Here is a 27,998-nt window from a genome sequence, read left to right as displayed (position 1 = left end):
AGACATGGAAGACCAATGAAGACCAAGAAGCCGAGTGACATTTTTGAAGTATACACAGCGGAGGGTGAAGAATGTCTCCATCAAATTTAAATTAAAGGGACTCAGCAAGGCTGATGGAAAGTCATTAAGTTTGAATTACTATTAACAGCCTTTAAAAATGTTCATATATTTAAGTAAAAAGGTGGGGAATGCTCGATTGTTTTATGTAAACATTCATTTAACAGGTGTGTTGGAGATTCACCTGTATCATCATTTCTGTGTGTTTACTTCATAGATTGCCATCCCCAACAGTACACAGATAAATTGTATAGCATGGAACAAAGAATGTGGATTCATCGCATGCGGAGGGGAAGACGGAATGCTCAAGGTGTTGAAATTGGACTCAGGGAAGGATAGCAAAGTGAAGGGTTTGGCTGCACCTTCAAATTTAAGTATGAATCAAACTTTAGAAGGACACAGTGGCCAAATTCAAGTTGTTGCATGGAATGAGCATCACCAGAAGCTCACGAGCAGTGATCAAAATGGGCTGATAATAGTTTGGATGCTGTATAAAGTAAGAACTACGAACACTGGACTGATATATTAATGCATGGTGAATAAATTTTAATATTACGATTTCAATCATATTTTAGGGAGCGTGGTACGAAGAAATGATAAACAACAGAAACAAATCGGTAGTGAAGGGAATGGCGTGGAATTTCGATGGACAAAAAATATGCATTGTCTACGAAGATGGTAAAGGGTGTTGCATTAATGTATGGATTGGACTAAAGTCCTTAAGACATAATTAATCCATTATTTTTTCTTGGACTTTGGGCTCAAGTAAATAAAATGTCTTTCTCAGGTGCAGTGATTGTCGGGTCCGTCGATGGGAATCGCATTTGGGGAAAAGATGTTAAAGGAAAGCCTCTTTCTGGCGTTGAGTGGTCACCTGATGGGAAAATTCTGCTATTCAGTGTGGTTGGAGGAGAAGTTCATGCATATGACAGTCAAGGAAATTTTTTAGTAAGATGGTGCATTACTAAAACAGTTTTCCCCATTTTTGTATATACTCTAATTAATGGCAGGGGTGCCTTAGATGATGATATGGTATCGATTGAAGGCCTCTGCTACGGAAGTGAATTATGGGTCTTTTGTTAATGATGAAGTGCTGAAGCAGTTTAGCAGGACCCTGTCAATTCTCCTTGAGCTGGGGGGCATTTCTATTTGCTAACCTAGACTAACCGTTCCTTCATATATTTTCCATGGATAAAATGTTTTCAGAGATTTTTCGTATGGTGTTCTTTTTCCTCAATGGAAAACTTGAAGTGATTATAAACTAATTTTATGTTCCATTTTTCTCAGATGAAGTTAAATCTGGGGTCAAATTCAGGAACCTACAGACCTTCCTCCTCTGTGGTTGGCCTTCAGTGGTATAACGGCAGATATGGGTACATAGAAGCCAACTCTCCATGTCTTGCAATTCTTTTCGATAGTGGGCACCTGCAAATCATGAGAAATGAAAATGATGATGGTATGTTCTATATGTTTCTATACATTGGATTTAAATATTTACCTTATATCATATTCATTGTATGCCATGTACCAATTAAGTTATCAATGAATGTTTGCAAAGAGCAGTTAAAGAGCTGTCGCTTGTTTTTGTGATTTTCACTATATCAATTCATATTTCAAACCCGTTTCAGAGTCCATTCAACAGGTTCAATTCAACTTACTGATTGGACAAATTTTTTGAAAAGTCATTTTCAGTTATTTGGGAGTACATATTTACCATTAAGTATTAATGATGTTTCATTGAATCCTGTGCAATACATTTTGTGCTAAATATATTCAAGATGAATTGTTTCATAATTCCAATAGGTGAAGTTATTTTTTTTGCTGATGTCCCAATCACCTGTGACACCAGCCACTAGCCCATGCCATGCCGAGTTTTCTCGAAATAAGATAGTGAATCTTGCAAAATTTCCGCAGTCAAGTGAAAAGATAGGTACTCTTTATAATAACTTAATTTTGGGCTTCATTGTGATGGCAACTGAATTTTTTGTTGTCAGTGGCCATTCAGTCTATAGAGACCATTGGTGTATAAGCTGCCATATCATTTCACACTGGTGTGCAATGCAAAAATTGCCAATAAACGCTAGTGCCATTGAATTCTTCAGTCAGCACTTAGGTCTACTGTCCTGTTGCCATGACTCTATGTGATACTTTTTATTGGCAGGAAAAAGTAGACAGTACAGGAAGAAAGTAGAGGTCATTCAAGTATTTGAAATCAACTGATAATTTCATCACCATTATGTGACATTTCACATGTCTTATATTTTATACCACCTAGCTCCTGTGTTTATTGACTGTGGAATCAAGGCTGTTTGCTGCCAGTGGAATCAGGATGGGAGTGTGATTGCAGTTGCAGGTTCCATGCCTTCAAACCAACCGGACACTAAGGAAACAAATGTTGTCCTCTTCTATTCTCCATTAGGAGAGGTTAGTAATGATTTTTGTCTTAAAAATGGATTTTATCTATTTTATCATTGCTTTCATAGTTAATAAAGTTCTGTATGTATCCAAAAATATCATTCCTCCTTTTATCTTTGAATGCTGAGCTTATTAATGAAATAAAAACATTAGGCAATAGGGTAGTTTCCTTCATCAGAGAAAACGAAAGGCATTGATTGCGATTCATTACCCACCATTAGTGTATCCATAATATACAAATTATTTGGTTTTAGAAATACCGGATTAGACGAATGGCAAGGGTCAATTTCATCCTCATTTGAAAAAGGCCAGATTGGCACCCATGCGATTGCACTCCACGTGACGTCACAGGGACCTAGTTTCTGTACGAGTAGATAGGAGTTAAACGTCGTCTGAGGTTACCAATGCATGCATGAGGCACAGAGCCCAAGGAAACATGTCTTAATAATCACCTATTAAAACTGGCTAAGGTCGGAAAGTTTTCTTCGTTTGATAAGGTATTAATAATCCTTATTCAAGCCAAGCGCTACCAGCTAGCATGGTACTCAGCTACCTGCTAGCATCCTGCGTCATATCAGCGCTCAGAGCCTCGCCCCAAGGTCACCTCACTTGCGGCAGCGGGAACCAGAACGATGTCACATGGAGGTTACCCAGCATTCATACTTACCCGTTGCGTTTTCGCACATTTGAAATTTTTCACTTTTCATTTAATCACGAAAAATAGATGTCATCATTTTAAAATCTAAAAGCATGAAATACGTACTCCAGGAGTAATAATCTTTCGGTTTAGGCAATAAAAAAATAATTGGAAACCACCCTATTCTCAAGCAAAACATGCCTATGTAGCATCTCCATTGCATTCAGACTGTATGCAATGCAAAACAAATATATTTTTGTTTGCATTTCCATGATTTTGCATATCCATGGTTATGATGTGAATGCATGCGCTTAACTTAGGGTGGGCAGCCACCTCCCCTAAAATTTATGTTGTTGCTATATGTTATCCCTCAAATGGCTAGACATAGCAGAATGTTAGGTCCCTTTCCCCCTCCTGCTACTCTAGTGTGAATACTGTATAAGCCAGTGCCCATCGGCAGATTTGGGGAGAGACATGGGAACATGGGCCTCCCCCTCTCAGACACTTTAAGAAAATGGACAAGATTTTTAATATGGTTATGATTACGTTCCTTTTGGGTTTTATATTATGGAGCCTTAAACATTTAATTCCATATTAATAGCTTTTTTATTAAAATTAAGAGAATATTTTGCATAGTAATTGTTGTATGTTGTTTTTGATCACAGATATAAGAAGACCGTTTGCCTGTCTGGACCTTGTCACCACCCTCCCCCAGAAAAAAAATCTGGATCTGGTTTTCCCAATGCCTTAATGTTGAAATTAACCTTTTCCCTACTAAAGACGTAAATATGCATCCAGAGGTTTCTTGACCCGGGATATGAAAGCCGCATATTTTTGTTGGAGACTTTCCTACGCTGGTGAACGAATGCGGAATATGTATATATGTTTCCTAGCTCTCCCCCTTTTATGACGGTCGTGGATGTGCCATGTCTTTGTTTCGAAACCCAGCACTGCGGGGCTTAGGCCATTCCCTCGAAATCCGGGGGCAGGTACCCGGACCCCTCATCTTGTATTACCCCTCTTAACTGTAAGGTCATACAATTGTTTATCCAGTCATTTTGCAAAATAAATATTTGTTCCTTTCTCAAAAAATCTAAACTAAGCATTGAAGTATTTGACTTTTGAGCAGCGTTTACAATTTTTAAACAAAATTCTACAATAAATATGAACTTATATCTTGATTTCAGCATAAGCATCAACATGGAAATTGTTGCTGCATGAAATGCGTTAATATTGAGCATTAAATAACAATGAATTCAATTCAAAGTGCAATTTATGTGCAAGCAACAATTATCCATATAGCTAATTCATATAAACAGAGCATGATTGACCATGAACCAATGCCGCAGGTAGGGTTGCAAACCCCTTAAGGAGGGAGCCTAATTACCCTCGGAGTCTGAGATAATGCGGAGTCCCCGCTAGGAAGGGTCGAAGAAGGTTGGTGCTGAGAGTCTGTGATTATCCGCAACACCCTTCTTCACGGATGTCCTGCAAAAATGCTCCGTATGGAGGGGACGGAAGAATCTCTCGGGGCTCAGTGCCACAGTCACGCTAAGACGAGAACTTCACCGTCTCGAAACGGTTAAATGAAAAACTGTGCTAATATTAAGGGTTTGAAAACAGTTGTAGCATTAGTAATTATATTTTACATCAGGTCTATGTTTTTAGTTTCCCTTGCTTTATTAGCTCATATATGTGGTTCTTTTAACAGAATATCCATTAATTTCATTTATGTCATCAGTGAATATTTAAGGGGGGCAAACACATTCATTAATAGTAAATAAAATATGCTGATATGGACCACAAGTACATTTTAATGTAATTTAGATCCTCGGATATAATCAAAATCGTATGTTCTAACTTAATCTAACAATGGGAGTGTCTGAAATCTGGTCCCAGTATTCAATCAAGCATTTTAGAATTGTAGTATGTTTTAGAATTGAATGCTGTCTACAAATCATTCCATGTATGGGTATGGATAGCAAATAATTTAAACAAAAAAGTCTTTTAAACTATTGATGCTCTAATGAATTTCCTTCCGAAGGCCCACTTGTCACAGTTGCCAAGGTTTCAGTGAAGATATTATTGACTGATTATTCTTATAATTTATACCTTCATAGTTAAAAAACTGAATTGTCGCAAGTTCTAATTTGCTTTTCCAGTCAAAATTCAGAAGCTCACTGAGGAGGAAAAGAAAGGCATTATTGGAGCTCTTAAAATTTTATCCGTTAGAAGCTATAATTCCATCTCCAGAAAAGGGAAATGCAAAATTTACAGGAAGGGCACATCTCAAGAGCCTCCTATTATTTATGGCATAGCTTTGCTGCCCTCTGAAAAGACATTTGAGTGCCTATTAAACCTTGCCATTGGAAACTAAAGGGAAACAGAACAATAATATTATAGCATTATGACAGTATATTGCAACAAAAAAGGAAATCAAGTGCAGGGATAATGCATAAGAGGATGTTTTACTGTATGGACACAATATTATTTAAACTATTGGCTTTACAGCCCCATGTATTGGATGACTCATGGACAGCATCCAATGGACTTCTAGTCTACAGAGTTTGACTGAATTTTGAGACACTCCCCAATCAGGATACTATCAATGAGGAAGCTAATTCATTTTTTCATGTTTATCCTCTTCTAATTAATCATCAAACTTTCAGTTCTGCTACCAATAGCAATAATTTTTTGGATTGTTTTTTTTCTCATATTGCAGTGCCTCCGTACTTTGAAAATGCCTGGTCGTCAAATATCAGCTCTAGCATGGGATGGTTTTGGCTCTCTGAGATTAGCATTTGCTATTGACTCCCACATTTACTTTGCCAATGTACGTCCACGATACAAGTGGTGTTACTTAGCCACAACTTTGGTTTATGCCCATCACTGTCCCCCGAGAAATACGACTGCAGAAGGGACAAATTGCAATCAAGAGCCAGTTACCGGTAACACTGTAACATTCTGGGAGACCACCAGTAACGAGGTAAGAATGTTTCCCTGTGCATGATTCACAGAATTATTTAATCAAAGCACTACCGGAGATGAGGTGCTAATCATAGGTGTTTAGAGTAGTGTTAAACAGCCACTGTCTGATTGAGTGAACAGGTTGTTTGTGGGTTAAAAGGGAGGGGAGAAAAGTAAGGTAGAGTAGGAAGAGCAGGGTGAGTTATTTTGATTCTTACAGATGGATAGTACAGTGGTCAGTGAAAGAGAATGTGATGAGGGGTGCTATGATTAACTTCAGTTTTTGCTTTAGTATTTGTGTACAGAAAAAATAGGGATTGTTTTGGTAGGCTCTTTGGTTCTCTGTTCCACCGGCTCTTGAGTTTATAAAGGGACTCATAGCCGAAAAGAATTTGTTCTAAAATAATTTCCAAAAAACTCAATTTGAACATAATTTACACTTCACACCTTAAATAGAGTAATTTTATTGATCCAATCACTAGTGAGATAACTCGATGTGTTGATGTGTTATTTTAGGCAGTTCTCACCATATCCTAATAAAATCATTGGAATCATTTGAAAGTGAAGCAATAAAAATGAAAAACTTAATGCAAAACCAGAACCAAAATACCTGGACCTAGAACCAAACTGGAATTGTAGTTGAAAGAATAATATGGCTGACCCAATCTGATCAGAATAAAATTTAACTACTAGTCTATTTATTTGGTTTTATTATTGGTAACACTGATTTTTACCTTAATGTAGTCTTGCTCTAAGATGTTACATCCTCTGTTTCAGTTGTACACAAAAACTGTAAATTTTTTGTACGCAATGGCATCTTCTGGAGAACACTGTGTATTGGCTACTCAGGAAGAGGATTCACTCGGTGTTAATGCCCGAGAAGAAGATAGCAAAGGAAAATATGGGCTTATATTATGCAATGCCATAGGAACTCCTGTTGATAGTAAGGCACAAAATTAAAAATACATAATTGCTTTTGGTCGCTAGTTTTGGAGTTATTTCATTTTTTTCTCATGTAGATTATATTTTTTTTCATTTTCTCTTCATTTTAATATTTTTTTATCTTTGCATTTCAGCCAAATACATCAATGTCGAGCCATTCTGGATTTCCATGAATAATAGTTATGTGTTTGCTGCGTCAAAAGATCGGTTTCTGTTGTGGCGTTACAGAACACCTAAATCAAGATCAACTGTCGAGGTATCTGCTGGTAAGCAATGGCTATGATTTCCCCTTGGCCATAGTCTAAGTTATTTGTGAAAAATCCAAAATACCTGTATTCTTGCTACCAGCAGTATAGATGTTGCATTTAGATGTAGTCAGAAAAGTATTATTGGACATTTCTATGGGTAACATTTATTTTTGTTGTCAATTGTCGGAAATGATCTAATCAATATGGTTAGATTGAATATTCAGTTTAAAGTCTTGTGAAGGTTTTTTTTTATTTTTCATCATTTATATCATTTTTCAACTGAGTGATTATTAGGGGTAATGATGTGATGGTTACATCATGACAAACAGACGTGTTTCGGTGCCAACTTAAAATTTGGGGGGTGAAAATTTGGTGGGAGTGGTGGAGTACTTAAGGAAATCTATTTTTCGGGAGGGTGCATGAATAAAAGTCTTATTAACTACATTATATAACAAATATATTGTAACCTGCTGTCCGAAGAGTCCTCTCTTCCCACACCAACTTCGCCACAAGGAGGTGGTTATTATTTTAAAAAGGGGAAATATTAATCAAATGACAAATCTCCAGTAGGTGTTGGGGTTTGCCTGCGAGGGATATACGGATAGCCACCTTACATTATAACAAAATAATTTATTGAATGAATAAGATCAGCCAATTGGGGTGGACAAGACAAAAAAACAACTTGACTTGAATAAAAAAAATTAAATGAATAAACTGCCCTCTTCCATCTAGGGCGGAGACAAGTATAAAAACCACACCCTATAGTACACGTGCGCCTATGGCACATTCACCGGGATGGGGAATTACACTTCAGGGGGGACAGTGGTATTTCACTTTTGGGGATCAGTAGGGGACAGTACTTAACACAGCCGGGTGACCACAGCTCCGTGGTGCCGATTCCTCCCCCTCTGATCTCCTTCCCTCTCATCTGCTTCCACTTTTTTTTCACTGCGTTGTCCCTTTTGTACACTTATCACCTCCTTTTCTATTCCGTCTCCCCCTTCACTCAAACGTCTTTCCCTTTTATACCCTCTGCAGGGTTCGGCGGCATGCTGAACTCAAAATTCGATGCGAATTCTGACTCATCGGGATTCGACAGTTCCCGCGAATTTGATAAAAAAACATAATATAAATGTGCACTAGGCAGGTAGTGGCTATCCGTTACAATATCGGTGATTATCAATAAAAAGTTACTGGAAATTAGGTAGTTCCGTACTATGTTAGAATACCACAATATTAAGACCGAAAAAAACCCTCAATATCAGTGAAATCAGACATAGAGCATCACCTTCTGTTGGTAGTACCTTAATAAAATAAAAATAATTGAGCAAAACTTCCCACATTTTTAATGATAACAGCAGTAGTTTTGATGCCTCCCATTGTTATCAAGGTCTTTACGATCTGTAATGTGCAAGAATTAAATTTTGGGTGTATGTTGCTGAAGAAATGTAAGAGTTGATTAACTTAATTTCAGTGGCATAAAATTTCACAAAGTTATGCCTACCACTATCAAAGCTAATATGTATATAGTAATCCATAGAATTACATTTAAAGAGAGATGTGCCAGAACTATTGTATGAGTCTACCATGTATGTATTACTTACATGCATTGAAATATTGGGAGATGTATGTATGTTTTGATCGGGTGGTCCTTATTTTTAGAGTTTTTGAATTTCTTTTGGGATGCCTCCCAGATTTGTTCCATTTGGTTATAAAATGAATCGTGAAAATTATTTTTGCAATCGCATACTGGGGAAACATGCCACATCGCTCTTAAAGTTTTGAAATTTTGGTGCAATTATGATATGCCCCATGCGGAAAATTTGCCTACTTATTTCAGGGGCTCGAATCCAAAATTTCTCAAAATCATATATTACCGTATTTCTCCGAATGTAGTCCCCCCTTCCTAATTTTGAGGTTTGAGTTTTGGGTAAAAGTTAAAAAAATATGCTTGAATATAGTCCCCCCTTTTATTTACCACAGGCATTTCTAGAAAAAAGGGGGACTATATTCAGATACATACGGTATTAATCACCACCACCAGCCCTCAAAGTTATAGATTTTGTGAACATTCAAGCTGAATTTAGATAAAAGCATCTATGGAAAATAAATCACTGTTACTATTTGAAATTTTGCTGTTTTGGCAATAAATAGTGATAAATATAACATTCAAGGTTATATTGATTATGTTTAAATTTTACCTAAATAATTTTATGGTTTTACAATGGGTGAGAATGATCAACAAATGATCAACCCGGGTGCAAGGATCACCCTAATTTCTTAAGTTTTTGGATATAGATGAGCTGTTAATTTTAGGGGGTTGGCCACCACAGGTTATATTGTCATTTTTCCAGCTGCGGAAAATGGTGTACATACATTAGTACCAAATGTCAAAAAATTATAGCATCAGTTTCAAAACAATTCGGTCAATTTCAAATGTCATGTATTTAGTGTAGCCTTCAATGAGAGGTAAATTTTCAACTGCTGTTATTCATCTTATATCTATATTCCCTTTTAGTACATGCATTTATTTTAAACTATATTATCATCTATGTCCTATTTTCTTTTATATTATTGCATTTAGCTATGCTGAATGAGAAGAAGGATAAAATATATCATGTTGATGATACTCCAATTGGTGTTCCTAATCCAGTGTGGCATTTCGACCAATCAGTAAAGGTCAGTGGAGACTGCAATCACATCATTGTATATTTACGAGGGCATGTAAGATACAACGGGCTTCTCTATGATAGTTGACCTAAATTAATATTTAATGGATGATAAATGTTATCAGCCTCTGCGGAGAAATCCACTGCTCACTGTAATCCTCTTCACTACACAATGCATTACATTTTTTTCCTGTGTTAATAAGCTCAATGCTTAGGAAACCTAAAAAAACTTTCCTCCGCTATGAGTCACTGTGAAACTGGTTTGATATATTTGATAAGTTTAATGAATTAGTGATTTTTCTTCTCTCTTTATCATCTTTTCAAACAGTGGCCAAACTAAATTAATGGAACTGTTAATACCAGAGCATTGTTCCTTTTATTCTCTTCTTCAGAGGTTAAATATCCTAGTCATATAATGTTGGTGGGCTAAAATCAGTCCATGTACTTGATGACGAGGTGTGTGTAATTATGGTTTCATTCACAACTTATCTTTTCCTTACTTTCCTTTGAGGTTAAATTATAGCAGAAATTATCAAAATGGAACAAGTAAGACAACAGAGTTATAGCTAGGAAAAACTATGTGAAAAGTCTGTATTTTAACTATGAATTTCTTTTCAAAGTATTGGCATTAGGAAGGGCCGTTTGATGATTTCACAGGTACAACTTCACTCATTCATTCGAATTTGACAGTGTACAATAGTACTACAACAATCCTTTGTATAAATATGTGTATACGTCACTTTTCTTATCTGGTATTACGAGGGCTATTCACAAAGTAAGGAAAGTTTTGGAATAAATATAAACTAAGTTTAGTAAAAACATATTATTATATGCATCTGAAAGAGCAACAAAAATACTGCTTTTCTACATAATCGCCAAACAAATTGAGACACTTATATTGGTGGACAAGCTTCGAAATTCCTTCATCATAGAATTTTGCCGCCTGCGATATCAGCCACTCAGTGACACGCATCCAGAGCTCGTCGTCATCATCAAAGGGCTGTGCTGCTAGCCAGGTCCTCATTCTTGGAAACAAGTGATCGTCAATTGAGGTCGGAGGAGGGAAAACTTCCCATTTGAAGGCATTAAGGAATTATTGGGTGCGGTGCAAAGCTGCCCCATTCGCTGACCTTTATGGTGTTCCGTAAGAATTTTTGGCACCCATCTTGCACAAAATTTGTGATAGCCAAGCCTTTGCGTGACAATTTCAATCAACAAAATCCATTATACTTGTTGGAAACAAAGCAAAAACTCCAATATTGTGAATTGACTGTTTTCACAAACCTTTTCAACAACTTTAGTGACCAGTTCATCGGTCACAATGCTCGCAATGCACAATGTCCGCTCTTATCTTAGTTTTGAGCAATAGTTCAGCTGTTTTTTAACAGAAACACTGTTTCCGGACAAAACTTTCATTTATTACATTTTCTCTATATACTTCACACACTTAACAATAATTTTCTATTGGTTTGAAGTTTTTGGTCAATAAAAACCGTATCACTGACAGCACGTCACAACTGGTGGGATTTTCAACTGTAGTGCACATTTTCAATTTGTATATCGAAAAAATTGGCAGTGCAGAGACGTTCCCATTGTCACGGCTGGATGCAGACATAACTGCCAAGCTCACGGACACCAAGATATACGCGACTGACAGCGCCTAGTAACGGCAAGCAAAAACGTACCTTACTTTGTGAATAGCCCTCGTATATTCATTTTTTGGTATTATGTTCATTGTTCATTATGTTATGTACATACATTGTTTGGAATTATATATTTTTGCTTGCCTAACATCTATGACCTGCCCTATATCTATTTTTTTAAGTCACACTCTAACATATGATCTTCTGGACTAATTAAAATATTATTAGTATTATTATCATTATTATTATAATTTTCTGTTACATTCTCAGTGTGTCATGTTTATGTTACAGCAAGGTACAAGTGACCCAATTTGCTGCTTGGCTTCCTCAGATCAATTACTTGTCATTGGCAGGGAATCAGGTCAACTTCAACGCTATTCTCTGCACCCTAGCCTTGCCCTTTTGGGTACGCATATGGCTGTAGCCAAACCTAACCAGATGGCAATCAATTCAGATTCAACGTAAGTTTTTCTTGTCTTTCTTTGTAGCTACATACGTGGTTAATTAAAGGAAGAATATGCCCAGAGAATCTGCTACTTAATTTAGGCGACCTATATCCACTTTCACATACGTAAATGGATATGAGTAATGTCTGCATGATTGTTTTCTGAATTCTTCAATGTAGCCACTTCAACATTTTTCATGCAGTATTTAAAGTATAAAAATGGGTTGAGAGGAAATACTTTTGCCTGCACATCAAAGGCTTCCTTTAATAATCATGTAAAAATTTTATTTCTAAGTAGTCGTTTCAAATTTAATTTTTACATGTAGAACGAAGTGTGCTTGTCATGATTTGAAAGTAAAGAGTCATTGTTAAACTTCTTGGACTTAAAGTTTTTTATTTTTAGGAGGTTATCTGTGATCGATATGAATGGCATGCTGACGTTGGTGGATCTCACCTCTTCAGGAGAAGAGCAGTCACTTGTATCTTCCTTTGAAAGGCGTGATGTTTGGGATGCACGTTGGGCTTCAGATAACCCTTTACAACTTGCTGCAATGGAAAAGACAAGAATGTACATATTCAGGGACTTGGACCCAGAGGAACCTATTCTCAGTTCTGGTTATATCTGCAGCTTTCGTGTAAGCTTCAATCATCTGACTAATCCTTTAGGGCTACTGTGATGTCCATTTTTGTCAACTAGATATGTACCTATAAGTTATACAAGGTTGTAGCTGGAAAAAATCCTTGTTGTTTATTATTTATCATTTTCACTCTGGGGGAGGGAGTATTAATAGTATACTAGTCTCTACAATGTCTCTCAAACTTTTTTTGGGTGAAGGGAGTTGGACCCCAGACCCTCCCCCACCTACTTACTGATCCTTGTACATAGTTATCAATTGATGCAATAATTAATGTCCTAAACGTGTTAAAATATCTAAGTCGTATCATATTTTGTTTGAGAATTTTAATGGTTAATTGCAGACCCAATAATTATGAAAAGGTTTTAAGGAGGAAATTTTTCTCTGGTTTGTGCTTCCTTGATGAGATTTTTAAATGGCTCTCTGTGTGTGTATATGTTTTACATAATACATTATTTCTTCTCAATTCTTTGTATAGAAATATCATGAGTGGTGGCTGGTGTATTGATTCAGAAAATTTTACATCAGGCTACTTTCAAAGTGTACCGCTGGCTGGCATTGGTGGTGACTTACATAAGTCAGGGCCTGCCAAACTGTAGGTCTTGGGTTCGAGTCCCACCTTTGTATCCAGGGCATGTATGGTTTTTCATGTGTTCATCTTTATTAAAATGTTAGTAATTTGGGGAGTATGTTAGCATTACCGAAGTTATTATTATTAATACAGAAATTATTTGATACTTCAGAAGGTAGATATGAATAAAAGAAGATAAAAAATTTTTGCTTTAATTTTTAATGTCTAATTTTGTCATCTCATTGCTTCACTCTATTATATTCCAATGAGAAAGCATTATAGATTTTTCTTTGCCCTTCATCTTGATAATTCATCATGGGGCTTGAGTCTGTTTCAAAAGACTTTTTAATTGCAGGATTTGGAAATACGTGCGGCTCTCTTGGATGAAATCATTACATCATCCTTAATGTCTAGTGATGAGCACCCATCTGTGTCTGAGCACATTCTTGATCTGGAGGTGAAATCTCTCAGGGATACCCGTGATCTTTTGAGTAAAGTGGGAATTGGTGAAGCATCTACATTCATTGAGGAAAATCCACACCCAAGGCTCTGGTAAATTGCTCTTCATGATTCCCATAAAATTTACAAAAAACATCTTTAGAGTGACTTTTTCTTAACTATGGCATGCTTTTATATGAAATATGGTCAAGCACCTATAAAATTTTATGTACTTTCTTATTTTCTAAAGATTTTTTCCATGTAGAAGATATGAAGTGCAATACCACTTAAAAGGTTTAAATTTATTTCCTCAAGTATAGTGTATTTTTTTAAGTTTTTTTTTAAATCTCACATTGTCATGAGGTGAATTTGTCTTGTACTACGTATGAACTACATTTTTATTTTTGGCTAGGAAAACTGGTAACTCTGGTTTATGCCATTCAACCAAGAATCATATGCATACACAGTAGAGGTGTGTGCATTGTCCCAAAAAAAATCAAAGGCTTTTAATTATGGCATAGTTTGATTCTTATTGCTGATAAATTATTTCTTCTGGTATTGTTTGTATTTCATAAATAATATTTTCATGGTTAAATTTCATCCTTTAATATATGTGACGTATCCTTATGGAGTACAGTATGGCACATTAGTGAGTGCGATCAATGGTGGGTATAATGGAGGATGGGTGAGATGATAGGTGTAGGCTGTGTCAGACTTATGAAAGGAACAGAGTTGGAGATTAGAGGCCAACAAATGTGAAAGTTGTCCTTTGCTTCCGCTTAGAAACTACCCTTAAATGGTAGAATAATCATACAATGATTGAAGAAGAGGCTAATGAACATTAATGTGTTTATCACAACCTAAACAAAGCAAATGCTAGGTTAGCTGACAATCAAAGGTTAGCAGGTGGAGTCATTGTTGCATTATTAGTTACGATTTGTGTGGTTGAAAAAATTGTGTATGTATTTTTTCAAGTGTAAATATAGTCATCTCTTAGTGTTACTCTTAGTGTAAATAAAGTCAACATGAAGAACCTATATTATAAATATGCTTTATATTAGATCTTTTTTCTATTGAGAAGCTTGGCGCCTGGTTTTCCATGCAGAAGTGAATTATTTTGCTACATTGTTAAACCAGAAAACTTTTGTTGGAATCATTTGCCGGAAATATTTTGAGTAGACATTTTTTTGTGAAATGTTCTGCAAATTTGCTAAGGGATACAAAATTAAAAAAGTTATAGCCACCCTGAATTGAATTTTTGCTTGTCTGTTTTGTGTTGTATGTTCAGGAAAATTCAGTAAGTGTTTTTCCTGATGACGAATTCCTCGGGTTCCAAAATTACTTAAGGCTCCCATGGTGCATTTTAATTTCAGGCGTTTGCTGGGTGAAGCTGCTCTTAAAACTCTTGATCTGGAGCGGGCTGAAGAAGCATTTGTCCGCTGTAGAGATTATGGTTCCATTAAATTTGCAAAACGCCTTGCATCTGTTCAAGGGGAAACTTTAAAACGAGCTGAGGTGGCTGCTTATCTTAAGGACTTTGATATGGCTGAGCAACTTTACATTGAGGCGGATCGCAGGTACTTCAACAGTTTATCGTTATTGTAGGTTTTGATGGATTATTAGATATTTATATTGATGATGGTTTTTTCTATTTTAGCTTTGGTTAATGATTGTACAATCTTTTTAATTTTAATTTTGTACAAATAATTGGTGTTTTCACATTAATTTAGTATGATGGCCTTGTAAGTAAGGCACTGGTTTCTATTCGAAGTGTTCCTCGTTCAAAGTGTTTAATCATCTCCAACAAAAAATGCTTCATCAGTAATTTTCTGATATTAGAAATTTTATCATGAATGGCTGGCAGAGAAAAGATTTAGTATCCTGTCACCTGAAAATGTCAATTTCTTTACTTATGAATCTGAAGTGTGGCTTACCTTCTACTGTCTAAACCATTTTTTTAATGACTTACTTAGTTGGTGATTCGGTACCTTTTAAGGTACTGCGGCATCCCACCCCGGCTCGCCTGGGTATTTATATGGAACCGGGGGAGATGTCTCACAAAACAAAAAAAATACCTAAACCCATGTCGATCCCTCCCGCACGAGACCTGCAGGACAAACCAGTGTTACTCACGTTGTAAAATTTAAGATAAATGAAAATACTTTCCTCCGTAGGAGATAATTGCAGGTGGGGGGGTCCCCGATCTGACCTTTAGGGTAACGTTCTGACACTAATACCATCCAAAACAACGTATTCAAGAAGGGCAATGACTGGGACAAAAGGAACGGCGAGGGATATTTGAGGCGACCCGCAAAGAAATTGAAAAACACTTAAACAAACTTTCATCTAACCAAGGTGTAATTTGAACAATAATATTGCATACTAAAAAATAATTCTCTTATAAACTAATGAAGTATGAATGGATGAAAGCGGTTAGGGAAACGAATGCGCCGAGCAAGGTGGCTTAGCGTAATGGTGTTTGAACCATTACAGTACTCCTATACCTGTATTATCTGGGTACCAAAATAACAACTTACACTTCTAAATCAATGGTTCAGAATGTTAGTTTCATTATATTTAGTCCATTTCAGTCTCTGCTTTGGTAAGGAGCCGCAATTCACAAAATTTTTGTGTAAAATATTTTTGCCATTTTTTAATATCCAAATTTTTTTACTGCATATCTTAATCACTCCTTCTTTATCTCAGAGACTTGGCATTGTCTTTACGAGAGAAGCTTGGTGACTGGCAGGCAGCATTGCAGCTGATGCAAGCTGGTGGCTCTGGTGGGCATATTGAAGACTGGAGGCGTGAGCAGGCTTGTAATGAGGCCGGTGATCTGTTGGCAGTGTCTGGAGAATGGTCTCGTGCCAAGGAAATGTACATCAAAGGAGGAGATGTGGAGCGTTTGGCAAGAAGCCTTCATGCCCTCGAAGAATGGGAAGAACTTTCTGCTCTGGCTAAGAGTTTCTCTCCGGGACACCCTATGCTAATGGAGCTGGGCCAGATGTTTGCATCAGTTGGAATGTGTGCTGAAGCAGTTGATGCTTATCTCAAGGTAAAGGAGTGAATTTTTTAGAGAAAGTACTAGATATATCCTATTTCTCATCTCATTGTGTGACACATACTGCCGTGAATACAATCGACAGGAGGAAATTGGAAATTAAATTACAAAATATAAGTTGGATTAATTTTCAAGGCAAGAAATTAATCCAATTTCAAGTAAAGCCTGGTGGCTTAAATTTAATGGGATGGAGCGTTGGCTGTACGCACTAGTCTTTGTGTCATAACAAGAATCAGATGGGCCTGGCAAAGCAGAAGTTCTCAGAGTTGGTGACGGAATGTGAGAAAGCCCTGCAAAGTCTCTCTGTTGGCAGTCGTTGAAGGGAAATCCCTCGAGAGAAGGGGAGGGAAATAAGAAACCATTGCTTAGCGTCAGCTGATTGGATGAGTGGTGGCAATGAGGAATAACAGTCGGAGCTGAACAGGGACCACCAATTCTGAAATCACTATAAATTGCGGTTACCACCACTGAGCGCTAAGAATTATTATAATTTAAGTATATTGGAACTAGCCACAGTGATAACTTTACGGGAGTCACCTACAATGTACAAATTGTGCAAAAAATCCACAGAGAAAAAATCATTTGCCTTGACTGGGATTCAAACCCGGATCCCTCAATTTCAGGCCGAGTGCTTTATCCAGTTAATCTACTAAGGCGTCATTCTCCCCTGTGGAAATTTGTGGACTATACCAGACAAGGTGGTATGAACTGCTTAGCATATTATGGGACTAGCAGTCCAAATTGTACACACAGCACCAAAGCCAGAGAGCAAAGCCCGAACTTTGAACACAAACAGGTGTTTGCTCTAAACGAATTTGAGTACATATACCGGGACTAGCCACTGTGATAACTTTACGGGAGTCGACTTTGAAGACTCTCAATATAAGGGACTTAGAAGGTGACAATACATTTACACCGTGACAAAATCTTTGAGAGACTTTTAGTGACAAATTATGGCACAATTATTGCTGGACGTTTTAGATGTAGAAGCCAGGTAGGTGCATTTTTTTCATCCACATTGCTTACCCTTTTGAGAAAGACTTGTCTGGAGGACAGAGTTTTAAAACAAGAAATAGATGAAATTTTGGTCGTGAGAGTCAGCAATAGCCAAGATAATGCTAAAATGAAGGATTGAGTCAGTAGGATGGTTACTGTGCCATCCAACAGACCTGGGTTTTAGCCCTGGTGGTGGTGTATGTGTTTTAAGGGTTCCCGATCCCTGCTTGAGGGGTTTGTCGAGGGCATTTTGAGTACAGCATTTTGTTTATCAGATGAGACTTGGTGTATTTTTTAAGAGCATACTAATGCTGGGTTCATCTCCACTCTTCCTTCCTCACAAATGATTTAGCTGTCAGTCACTGAGTAAATCTAGCAACATTGTTGGCTTAGGAACACCACATTGTTGTTATTCTGTTTTCAGAGGAAGACAAGTTCCCCCTCATTGAATTTGGCACCACTCTTCTGTTACTAGCATAAAAAGAGTAAATTACAGCTACTCAAATAAAGTCTACTACCATTAGGGAAATAGGGTGTAGTCCTAGAACTTACTGTGGTGATTTTAGAATTTGATTTGGTGGGAATTTAATGGCTTTAGAATTTGTCAATCTATCCAGAAATATATGTAGGTACTTGATGTGTATTTTTGAAGGTAATATATTTTATTAACCTTTTCAGTGTGGGCAGAAGAAAGCAGCTATGAATGTGTGTGTCTCTTTGAATGAATGGTCAATGGCTGTGAATCTAGCTCGGGAGCATAATATCAGTGAAGATGTTCCTGGTCTCTTATCTAAATATATAGAACACCTGCTGGAGGAGAAGAAGACCTTCCAAGCGATAGAACTGTATTGCAAAGCAGAATGTTTCCTGGAAGCTGCAAAAATTATGTTTCAGGTGAGCTGTGAGTCAAAATGCTATTAATTTTATTTTGATCTCTACTGAAACTCTATTGGAATTTTGGAAATGTTACCAATTATGATTTAACTCTTCCGCTGTGGTGAAGGTACCTGGTACGATCACACGGTACGCTGCTGTAAACGTACCTTTTTGTTCTCCCTGTAGTGTGCCATGGACAAACTTTCCCTTTTCCATACCCTCACTTCTTCCGGGAAGAATTGTCTAATCTCCAGACCATTAGTGTGTCATCCTGTTTTAAATAAGTGTCTCTTTTTCTACGAAGTAATAAAGTTCATTGTCCCAGTTATTAAGCTCTTCTCTTTTCCACCACATGTGACGAGTAGCTTTCCGGAGAGTGAGCCACAGCGAAAGGTTTAATTATGGCTTTAATTCATCTTTTTGCAGATAGCTAAAGATGAGGACAAAAGTTTAGTGAAAAAGAAGAAAAAATTTTATGTGTTGGCTGCTCATCTGGTGGAACGTCATCTCAATGCTCTGAATGAAAAATCTCTTCTTAAAGGTTTGTGTATATTTCAAAATGCTATCAACCCATCCTGCTTCTGTATTTCAATTTAAACCTTGAAGTTGCTTTAAATTGCATTTTAGTTAAGGTCAAAATCCTTACCGTCACTAGTCATCATCTTTCAAATGATAGTATTACACTTAATATCCTGAGCCATGCCTACATGAAGCCAATGTCTTTCTAATTTTGACTGATCCAAACATTTAATGCAATGCCAGCTCATTGTACAATAGTGAAGCTGCAAAATGAGTTCTAGGTTTATTTTAGCTGTTTTACTCCATTTTCTGTGTCTGCTCCACCAGTAAGTAAATTAGTTCTGACTTTATCTCATTTTGATATGATCATTTCCAGAAAAGGAAAATGGTGAAAACCAATCAGAGAAAATGCTGCTGACTGGCTCAGATCTCATTATGGACTATCCATGGAAGGGTGCAGAAGCATATCACTATTTGATGCTGGCTCAAAGACAACTATATGAAGGTATGCATTCTTGAGCATATAAATCATCTTTGAAAGATTTTTTATTATACAATTAGCAGTTGCTTGTTTTGAGTTGAGCTTGTGTGAAGGACTTGTGGAAAGCCAAATTTTTTAAGTGAATTGCAATTGTGGTTCTCAGTAGACAACTTAATGCTACTGCTTGAGAAACTGGATAAGTATTTAGCTGCAGCAAATGCTTTCATTTTTAGTTTACTCCTGAGAAGGACTTGCCACTGTTTACCAAATATTGGCTTGGTAGAAATGTATGCAGGCAGAGGCATGGGGGATGGTCTGCCCCGGCACCCTTTTCAAAAGGTGGCATGATGTTGTATTTTCTGGTTAGTTCGTGCGGAATCCAATGGTGGACTCAGTCGGCACTCTCCATTACTATGTCATTGTATCTTGACATTTTCTTTTTCAAATGAAATAAAATAACTATGTTTTATTCCACACTTAATTTTAAATAGCACGACCCAGGTTTCAACATCTAGTGATATCATCAGGTACAATTATGGATGGGTGGCATGCTCTTAAATAGGTAAACGTGGGTGGAAGGGGGGCATCAAAAAAGGGGGGGATCCCCCCCCCTTACACCCACGTTTACCTATTTAAGAGCATGCCACTCATCCAATTGTACCTGATGATAACACTAGATGTTGAAACCCGGGTCGTGCTATTTAAAATAAAGTGTGGAATAAAACATGGTTATTTTATTTCATTTGAAAATGAAGGAATTCCACAAAATAACGCCTGAAACCGTGTCTTATATTGACATTTTATATTTTTTGGCAAATAGTTGAAGATTTTATGCATACTGATAGCATTTCTTTGTTTCCAATTACTCTTCTTGCTCTTCTTTTCAATTAATGTTTCCTTTTGTCCTTGGCATCGGCATCAGTTCTCTGCTGGAACTATTCCCATCCACCTTTGGGGCTGTGGGTATGCTTTCATAAGGTGGAAAGTGTTCACAAGTGCCAATTTGATCATCTTTTGAACTTTCACTATTCTTCCTCAAGGATAAATTTTCCAAAAACCAATAAATAATAAAACCAATTTTCTCGTATGTCTTTCCAACAACTATATCAATATATGTAGATTATTTATCATTATGTATTCAGTTACAATTTATAATCTAATTCTGTAGTTATTACTTTAGTCTCTTATTTAGTTTATGTTGTTCATGCGTAATTCATAAATTGATGTCATTTCACATGGGAGAGATTTATAAATCTTCTTTACTGTTATTTCGTTCAGTGTGGCAAATTCAATGACTCTTAAGGCCTTTAAGCAAAAGAAGTTTCCTTTTTTACATCTTTGAGTGATGTTCACTTTTCATTATTGTTATATTATTATTTACATTTTTAATGATTATTTTTCTTTCATCCTTACAATTTAGGTGACATGGAATCAGCACTGAAGACATCATTGCTGTTAAAAGAATATGAGGACTTATTGAATGTAGAGACAGTGTATTCCCTTATTGCGCTGACTTCATGTGGCTGTGAAGCTTACGAAATCTGCTCCCAGGCATTTATTAAGCTTGAAGCACTCTCAAATGTAAGTATTTCATTTGAAACATCAATCCATATTTGGTTGACTATCTCAGATTTCAAAGGTGTTAGTTACTTATGTTAATCATTGAGTCCTATGCTTCATTTACGATAAGTATTCTGTTGGTCCATTGTTGTTTAGGGTTAATATACAGAGGACCAAGTGTTAAAGTCAGCTTCAGTAAATGTTATAGTTCATGGAAGTTTTAATAATAGCTATGTATTTCTCATCGTGCTGCTTTCTTATCTTGTAAGTTTACTCCCAGTCAAAACTTCCAATCGTAAATTTAAAGTGTGCCTCCATATGAAAAATTGGGAAAGCATCAAACTTCGTAAAGGCAAAGAAAAAAGTTTTCCTCATGAAAATAAAATTTTGGGGAAAAGCCATTAAAAGAGGGATGCACTAAAGACTTCTCTGATAGAAAAATGGCATGGAGATGAAGAAAAAAAATTCTTATGGCTAGCTAGACTCAAGCATGGATCCACTGCTCAAGGGATGGGCGCTAAAGCTACTGACTAGGAATGACCACAAGAAGAGAATTTTTGGGAGATTATTCAGTAAAGTTAGAATTGTTTAAAAGCCATTTTTGTTTAAACTACTGCAAATATATACATCCCCAGATGTGGCATGATTTCTGGTCAGCATCTGATGGACTGCAAGTCTACAAAGTTTGAAGGAATTCTGAGACTTGTACATACTTGTACATATTATTATTATTATTACTGTGGACTCACCCCATGTCACAGGAAAAATTTTGTCAGTAGCAAGGAATATTTTGGGGATCAAATCATTGAGGCACCTCTGGAACTTAAACCACTATTGTTAATTTGTAGAGATAATAACTCTGGAGAACTCTTTTAGCTTTCTGTACTGCCTGTTACTTAACCCTTAGACTGTGGGAGCTCATGATTTTAGCTGCCAGCCAGAGCAGAAGAGACCCCCTGCCACGAGGGCTGGTCTGGTAGAGTTAAGCCATTTGGCGATCCTTATGGTGAGGGAATGTGTCCAAGTGCAAGATATCTAGATAGCAATAAACATTTTGGGTAAATACTGCAGTCAGCGAGCAAAACATGTAAAACCGTTCCCACACTCTAAGGGTTAAAGGAGAACCATTTCAAAATTCCTTCTTCATTTGAACTTGCGGCACATGGCCATGCTTTCATGATAGACTACCAGTTACCATTCCTCAATTGTTTAGCAAAAACAGAAAATTAGTATTTGGGATTGTACATACATAATTAGCATTGTAAATTTTATTAGTAATTAGTAATTACATTTGTCTGATAAAGATAATGTATATCAATCAGTATCTCTGTGCCTGCCTGAATCACTGTCATTGCAAAAGGCATCGCTTGAGAAGATACATTGATTTAGTCCACTGCCACTGGGAGATGGGTAGATTCTACATGTTAAGACAAAAGATCAAGTATTACAATCCTGTAGAGGTTGTTGAATTATTACTTAAATTTTCTTTAAAAAATTGCCTTCGCTTAAAAAAAATAAGTCCTTGTTAATTTGTTGCAAATTTACAGAAAGTATACGTAATAACCCCCAAATGTCAATAGTTTAAAATAGATTATCTTTAAAAATCCATATTCATTTTCTAATTCAATTAAGTATGTATTTTCACTTAATTCTTTTCTGCAGATATCAGATGAGCAACAGGAAAAATATGAAGAGTTAGCCTTAGAAATCTTCATGAAACATTCACCTAAGGACAACAAAAGTAAATATGTTGACTGTCATAATTGTGGCTCCCGGATGTCAGAGCGGTAAGTTCAATGTTTTACATCTGATTTTGCCTCCTTCTTATTCAAATTTATCATCCTTTTACTTGATTTGTTGTTAATTTAAAATGTACGTATATTACAATTTTATTCTATTTATCACTTAGGTATATGTATCATAGTTTTGACACAGGGGCGATCTTGGGTGAATGGGGGCCCTTGGCTGGGGCTCATGAATGGGGGCCCTTCGTGGAAAATTTCATGGAATTGTATGCCCGGAAATGGATTTTGACAATCTCTATAGTCTCCGGCTTGACATTATGGAAGTTCATTCCAACAAATAACAGGAAAACTATGTAATTTATCCACCAATTTATTCTTTCGGTACAACCAGTCTGGATGCAGCAGCATCATTATCAGGTGCAAGGGTAACAAGCATAAAATACATCCTTATACATCATAAAAATAGGACGTATTTTATGCTTATAATACGTCCTTATATATTATAAAAATGGTACATATTTTATGCTTGTAACCTGTGTACCTGATGATGTCGTCGCTGCTTCGAAACTAGTTGTACCGCACGAATAAATTGGTGGATAAATTACATAGTTTTCCATTCATTTGTTATGGATTTTGACACTAATCTCTCTATGAAAAACTAGATTACAGTTAATAAAAACATCAATTTCGTCAGAAAAAAATACTCTAAAAAGTGAGAATTTCACAGCTTCTAAAATTTAATAATACAAATCTAAAAAAAAAACCTCTAAAATAAGTTTTTCAAATAACCCTTTCAAAAAAGAATCAGGTTCTCTTTAATCATCAGATTCCCTAATTTTAATTATTTTTAAATCACCCTTTTACTTTGAGTATGTTGTAAATGCAGCAGACTCCCGATTATCCGGCTGCGGTATATCCGTGTTGCGGATTATCCAAGCGTGATTTTCACTTCTGTTCAAAATCATTAGTGATCTTTGTAAAAAAATTAAATCAGACGCAAAATAATCGGAATTACAGCATTAATACTAGGATACACCAGGCTTATTATTTCTGTTAGAATCCCCTTCGTAAAATAGAAGCAATCGCACGCTATGTAGCTGTGTTTACGGGAGCACCGTGTTCCTGTTTTCCTAGACTCGCAGTGCGCGACTGCGCTCTGTGATCATGGATACACGTCCCGCTGCAGTTGCAAACCGGCCAACTTGACAAGACGCGATTACGTGGCATGGTGCGTGACAGTGTTGTTTCCGGCGTCGAGCAGTGGTTTTGAAGCATTCATGCGAACTACTTTTCTGTATTTGTGATCACATAGCCACGGATGTGTGGTTTCCGAAACCAGGCCGTACATGGAGCATTAACCCTTTCGTGCCGAATGCCACACCTGTGCGGCGAGGATTTTCTTCCATAAACAACGAATGCCACACCTGTGCGGCGTTAATTTTCCTAACCTAAGCAACGAATGCCACGCCTGTGCGGCACAGGTCGAAAAAAGTGACCATGGCGGACACAATAGACCCACGGACGCGGTCACCCCTCGTGATCCGCCTTAGCGCGAGCCCAGTCCCATCTTCAGCCGCTCAGGTCGATCCTTTCTTATTCTCTCCATGCGGTCAACTATTGTTATTTGCAGTGTGCTTTCCAAAACTATATTTGTTGCTTACTTTTGATATTTATTGCTATAAATGAATTCATCTTTTTTTGCTGACCACATGGAAATTTCAAAGAAAATTCTAACGTTAATATCAACGGAGTTAAAGACCAACTAGTAAATACATATACTAAATCTGTCTATATCAATGTTAGAACTTCGTTTAAAATTTCTGCACGCTGAGAAAAAAAACACAATATTCATTTTTAATGTAAAAAATCGATGCAAGCAACAAATATTTGCATATATTTTGCACTAATATTTTAGCCAGTTGACCGCGAACCCATCCTAGGAAGGGGCTTTTAATCCCTCTAGGGTCTGGGACAGAGGCCGAGGAAAGGGATCGGCGCCCCACTGAGTTGGGTCCGAAAATGGTTAGGGAGGGACCCACTGCCTTCAGTCGGCGTGAAAAAGCTTCGTACAAGGGAGTAAATAAAACTTTCAAGATACTCGTATTGAGGAAGAATTTCCCTCAACGAAGGTCCGGCACGAAAGGGTTAATAATACGAGTACCACCATGTTATCTCTCCTAAAAAGATCGCGAACTGGCAAAGAAAACTCTCAATGAGTCCACTCTGCATAAATAATAATATATTGTTTGTTTTACGTCAATTATGAGCATTACAAGACAATTAAGTGAAAGTTTGGGTTATCCGTGTTTTGCGATTATTCGTGCCGTCTCTCCCCGTCATTAGCCCATTTGGATAATCGGGAGTGTACTGTAAATCAAATTAATGAAAACTTGGAATTTTATATTTGCAAAAAATCTTTGCTTCAAGTAATCTGATTCTTTATAAATTTCACCTTTCATATGTGCTTCACGATAGACCTGTGCAGGCCCCCTGAGCTTGGGGTGATCACCAAGCAACTGACCAGGCCAGACCACCCCTGTTTTGACGGCATGTTCAGTCCCATTATATCTTTTCCTGGCCTTCCTGTTATGTAGGATTGTAACTGCCATTTATTTTCTACCTGTCAACAATCAAAGTGTGGCTGCAACTAAGATTATTCATGAATGGCAAAATATTGTGTTTTGCTTGCTCTGCCCTTATGAGTGACCTCATGGGATCGCTTGTCGTGATCGACACGATCAAGGAGGGAGACTCGAGTGGCTGCGTCTCCCGGAATCGGGTAAAGGGCACCAAAGAATTGAAATCCACGTGAATCAGATCACAGAGAAGTTTAATTACTGAGGTTGGTGATGAGTTTACAAAATTTCTGCGATGGGCAGCACACTCCGTCGCTCTCGTGTCTACCCACAGGCTGCCCCGAATTCCCGCGCTCGTGTCGTCAGGGCACAGGTCAACACCTCCAAGACTAGGGGAAGGGTGGCTTCACTCGACCCACCCTAGGAAATGAGCAACTCATCTTTGTCAGCGAGACAATGACCATATGTCGAGAACATTTAGACGTTTATGACTGGTCGAGGAGACGCTGGCCCCAAAGGCCTCGACGACCAATGACCCAAATTTATGAGCGGGAACCCTTGCCTTCGACAAATTTGGTGACGAGACGACAGTACTGTGCTCAAAGGATCGTGTCGCAACCTCGGGACAAAGACATGCAATGCACATTGGAAATATCTGACCCTTCATCATACACATTACTAAAAATAAATACGCAATATGACACACATTCATTACACGCTGCTTATAATTTCTGAGATCCCTAACCCTCTCCTCTCTCTTGAAATTAACAATTCATGGTCAGACCATCCATGGTTCTAATCGCAACCCTTCCTTTTTTCTGATGGGATCATATCAAGTATTATATGGTCGCAGAAAGTGTCAAAAACCTACTTCCCTAAACCACCTGAATATTGAATGCAATTTACTTGTCTTTATGTTGTATAGAGTTTTCATTTAGCTAGTTTTTGGCATGTATTTTCTTTTTTAAATCATGAAAAAATTATACTGTAACAGAAAGGATTTTTATCTTTGGGAATAGGTGCTGTTAATTTTTAGTATTTCTTGGAAGCCCTTGTCAGTGATAGGTGTTTGATTTGAGACATATCCTCCCAAAATTCCTCCACAGTTGAATGCTTGCATTTATGTGTATGCTTGAAGACAAATCCTTTTTTTGTAATCTAAGAGCTATCCTTGATATTGAAGACTACAAAGGTATGCACATTATCATTTCAATGAAAAGATTTACCATGTGAAAACCATATCTGACCAGTGACAATAATTTTTTGCAATTTACCATCAATTCTTCCTTAATACATTTTTGTTGGGTCTCCGATAAAGTGTAAACTGGGAGAAGTTTAAAGTCAGGGAGAGGAAATAGGAGTGTTTGATTGGACCAGAAAAAGTGGTGTCAATGGTGAATGGTGGAAAATGAAAAACTAGCAATGGAAAACTGGTGTTTTACTCAATTTCCACGTCCTCTAAATAGGGTACTACAATGGAGTAGGACAGTTTCCTTGATCAAAGAAAATATTCTATTTTTGTGGTTCACTTCTCTAAAGCTGAATATGTCATGTTTGTCCTGCTATTAAGGTTATCAAACATTTGTATATTTTTATGATATTCATGTGGAGGAGGGAGTCGAAATTACTTGCTTCAAGTTATAAAAAAGTAAATGTCTTTCTAGGTTCAGCTTTTGCCCGAGCTGCAAGGAGCGTTTTGGAGCATGCATTGCATCTGGAAGACCGCTTTTCCTTTCAGCATCTCATTGGACATGCTCTGTTTGTCATCATCGTGCTTTTCAGCAGGAAATGACTTCTCGTGCATCGTGCCCATTATGCTATTCATCTGTACTTGCCGAAGCATAAGCATACTTTCAAAAATGTTTTACCCTATTGCATTTTGCACTTATTTTAATTGTTTTATTTATGTTTTTAGAAATTTTTGTGAATATTTATACATATATATTTATTTTTTTATACTTTATATTGACTATTCCGTCCAGATTGTGGCTAAATGGTTATACATGGATGTATTGGCTTTGTTGTAGGTATACTTTTGTTGATAAAACATCATAATGGAATTTGATAAACTTGATCATCCTTAATCACAATTTCCCAATTTAAGGAAGATTTTTATCTTTTCCACTTGCTTTAAAAATCGGGGGCCCATTAAGGTCCTTGCTTTGGAGGGTATAGTTCATAATTTACTGCGGCAGCATGGTGGTATGCAATTCCTTGCAGCAATAATTCATCTGAGGTCTGATAGACAAGGTAATTGGCTTTTAAATATTCATTAATTATTTGGAAGCATCAATTGTTAATATGGTGCGATAAAAACTGAAGTTGGAGATTCACCGAAAAAATTACCTTCTTTTTGATTTTTCTGGAAAACTAGGAAGGTAGGGAGTGGCTGACCCTTCCCCCCCTCCCTTTACCCCTCAACACCCCTGATCCACCTATGTAAAAGAGTAGAGACTTAGTGTATCCATGAATTTACCATTTCCAATACAAAACTTCAAATAAAAATTCTTATAACCA

General features: G+C 37.0%; 1 protein-coding gene across 1 annotated transcript; it reads left to right on the top strand.

The window, feature by feature from the left end:
• Positions 1 to 11: 11 nt before the first annotated feature.
• LOC124153717 (WD repeat-containing protein 35) lies at positions 12 to 27,998 on the top strand. Its single transcript, XM_046527048.1, has 21 exons — positions 12 to 181; positions 275 to 553; positions 633 to 735; positions 845 to 1,005; positions 1,345 to 1,513; positions 2,333 to 2,481; positions 5,832 to 6,095; positions 6,854 to 7,019; positions 7,153 to 7,284; positions 9,851 to 9,945; positions 11,870 to 12,039; positions 12,427 to 12,658; positions 13,585 to 13,781; positions 15,041 to 15,244; positions 16,374 to 16,722; positions 18,403 to 18,618; positions 19,027 to 19,141; positions 19,496 to 19,624; positions 21,021 to 21,181; positions 22,823 to 22,947; positions 27,146 to 27,998. The coding sequence occupies exons 1-21, from the start codon at positions 158 to 160 to the stop codon at positions 27,324 to 27,326; spliced, it is 3,621 nt and encodes a 1,206-aa protein (XP_046383004.1). The 5' UTR covers positions 12 to 157; the 3' UTR covers positions 27,327 to 27,998.

Source organism: Ischnura elegans, chromosome 2, assembly GCF_921293095.1.
Source record: "Ischnura elegans chromosome 2, ioIscEleg1.1, whole genome shotgun sequence".
Taxonomy (NCBI): domain Eukaryota; kingdom Metazoa; phylum Arthropoda; class Insecta; order Odonata; family Coenagrionidae; genus Ischnura; species Ischnura elegans.
Note: the sequence above shows the minus strand (reverse complement) of the source record. Positions and strands in the feature narration are given on the sequence as shown.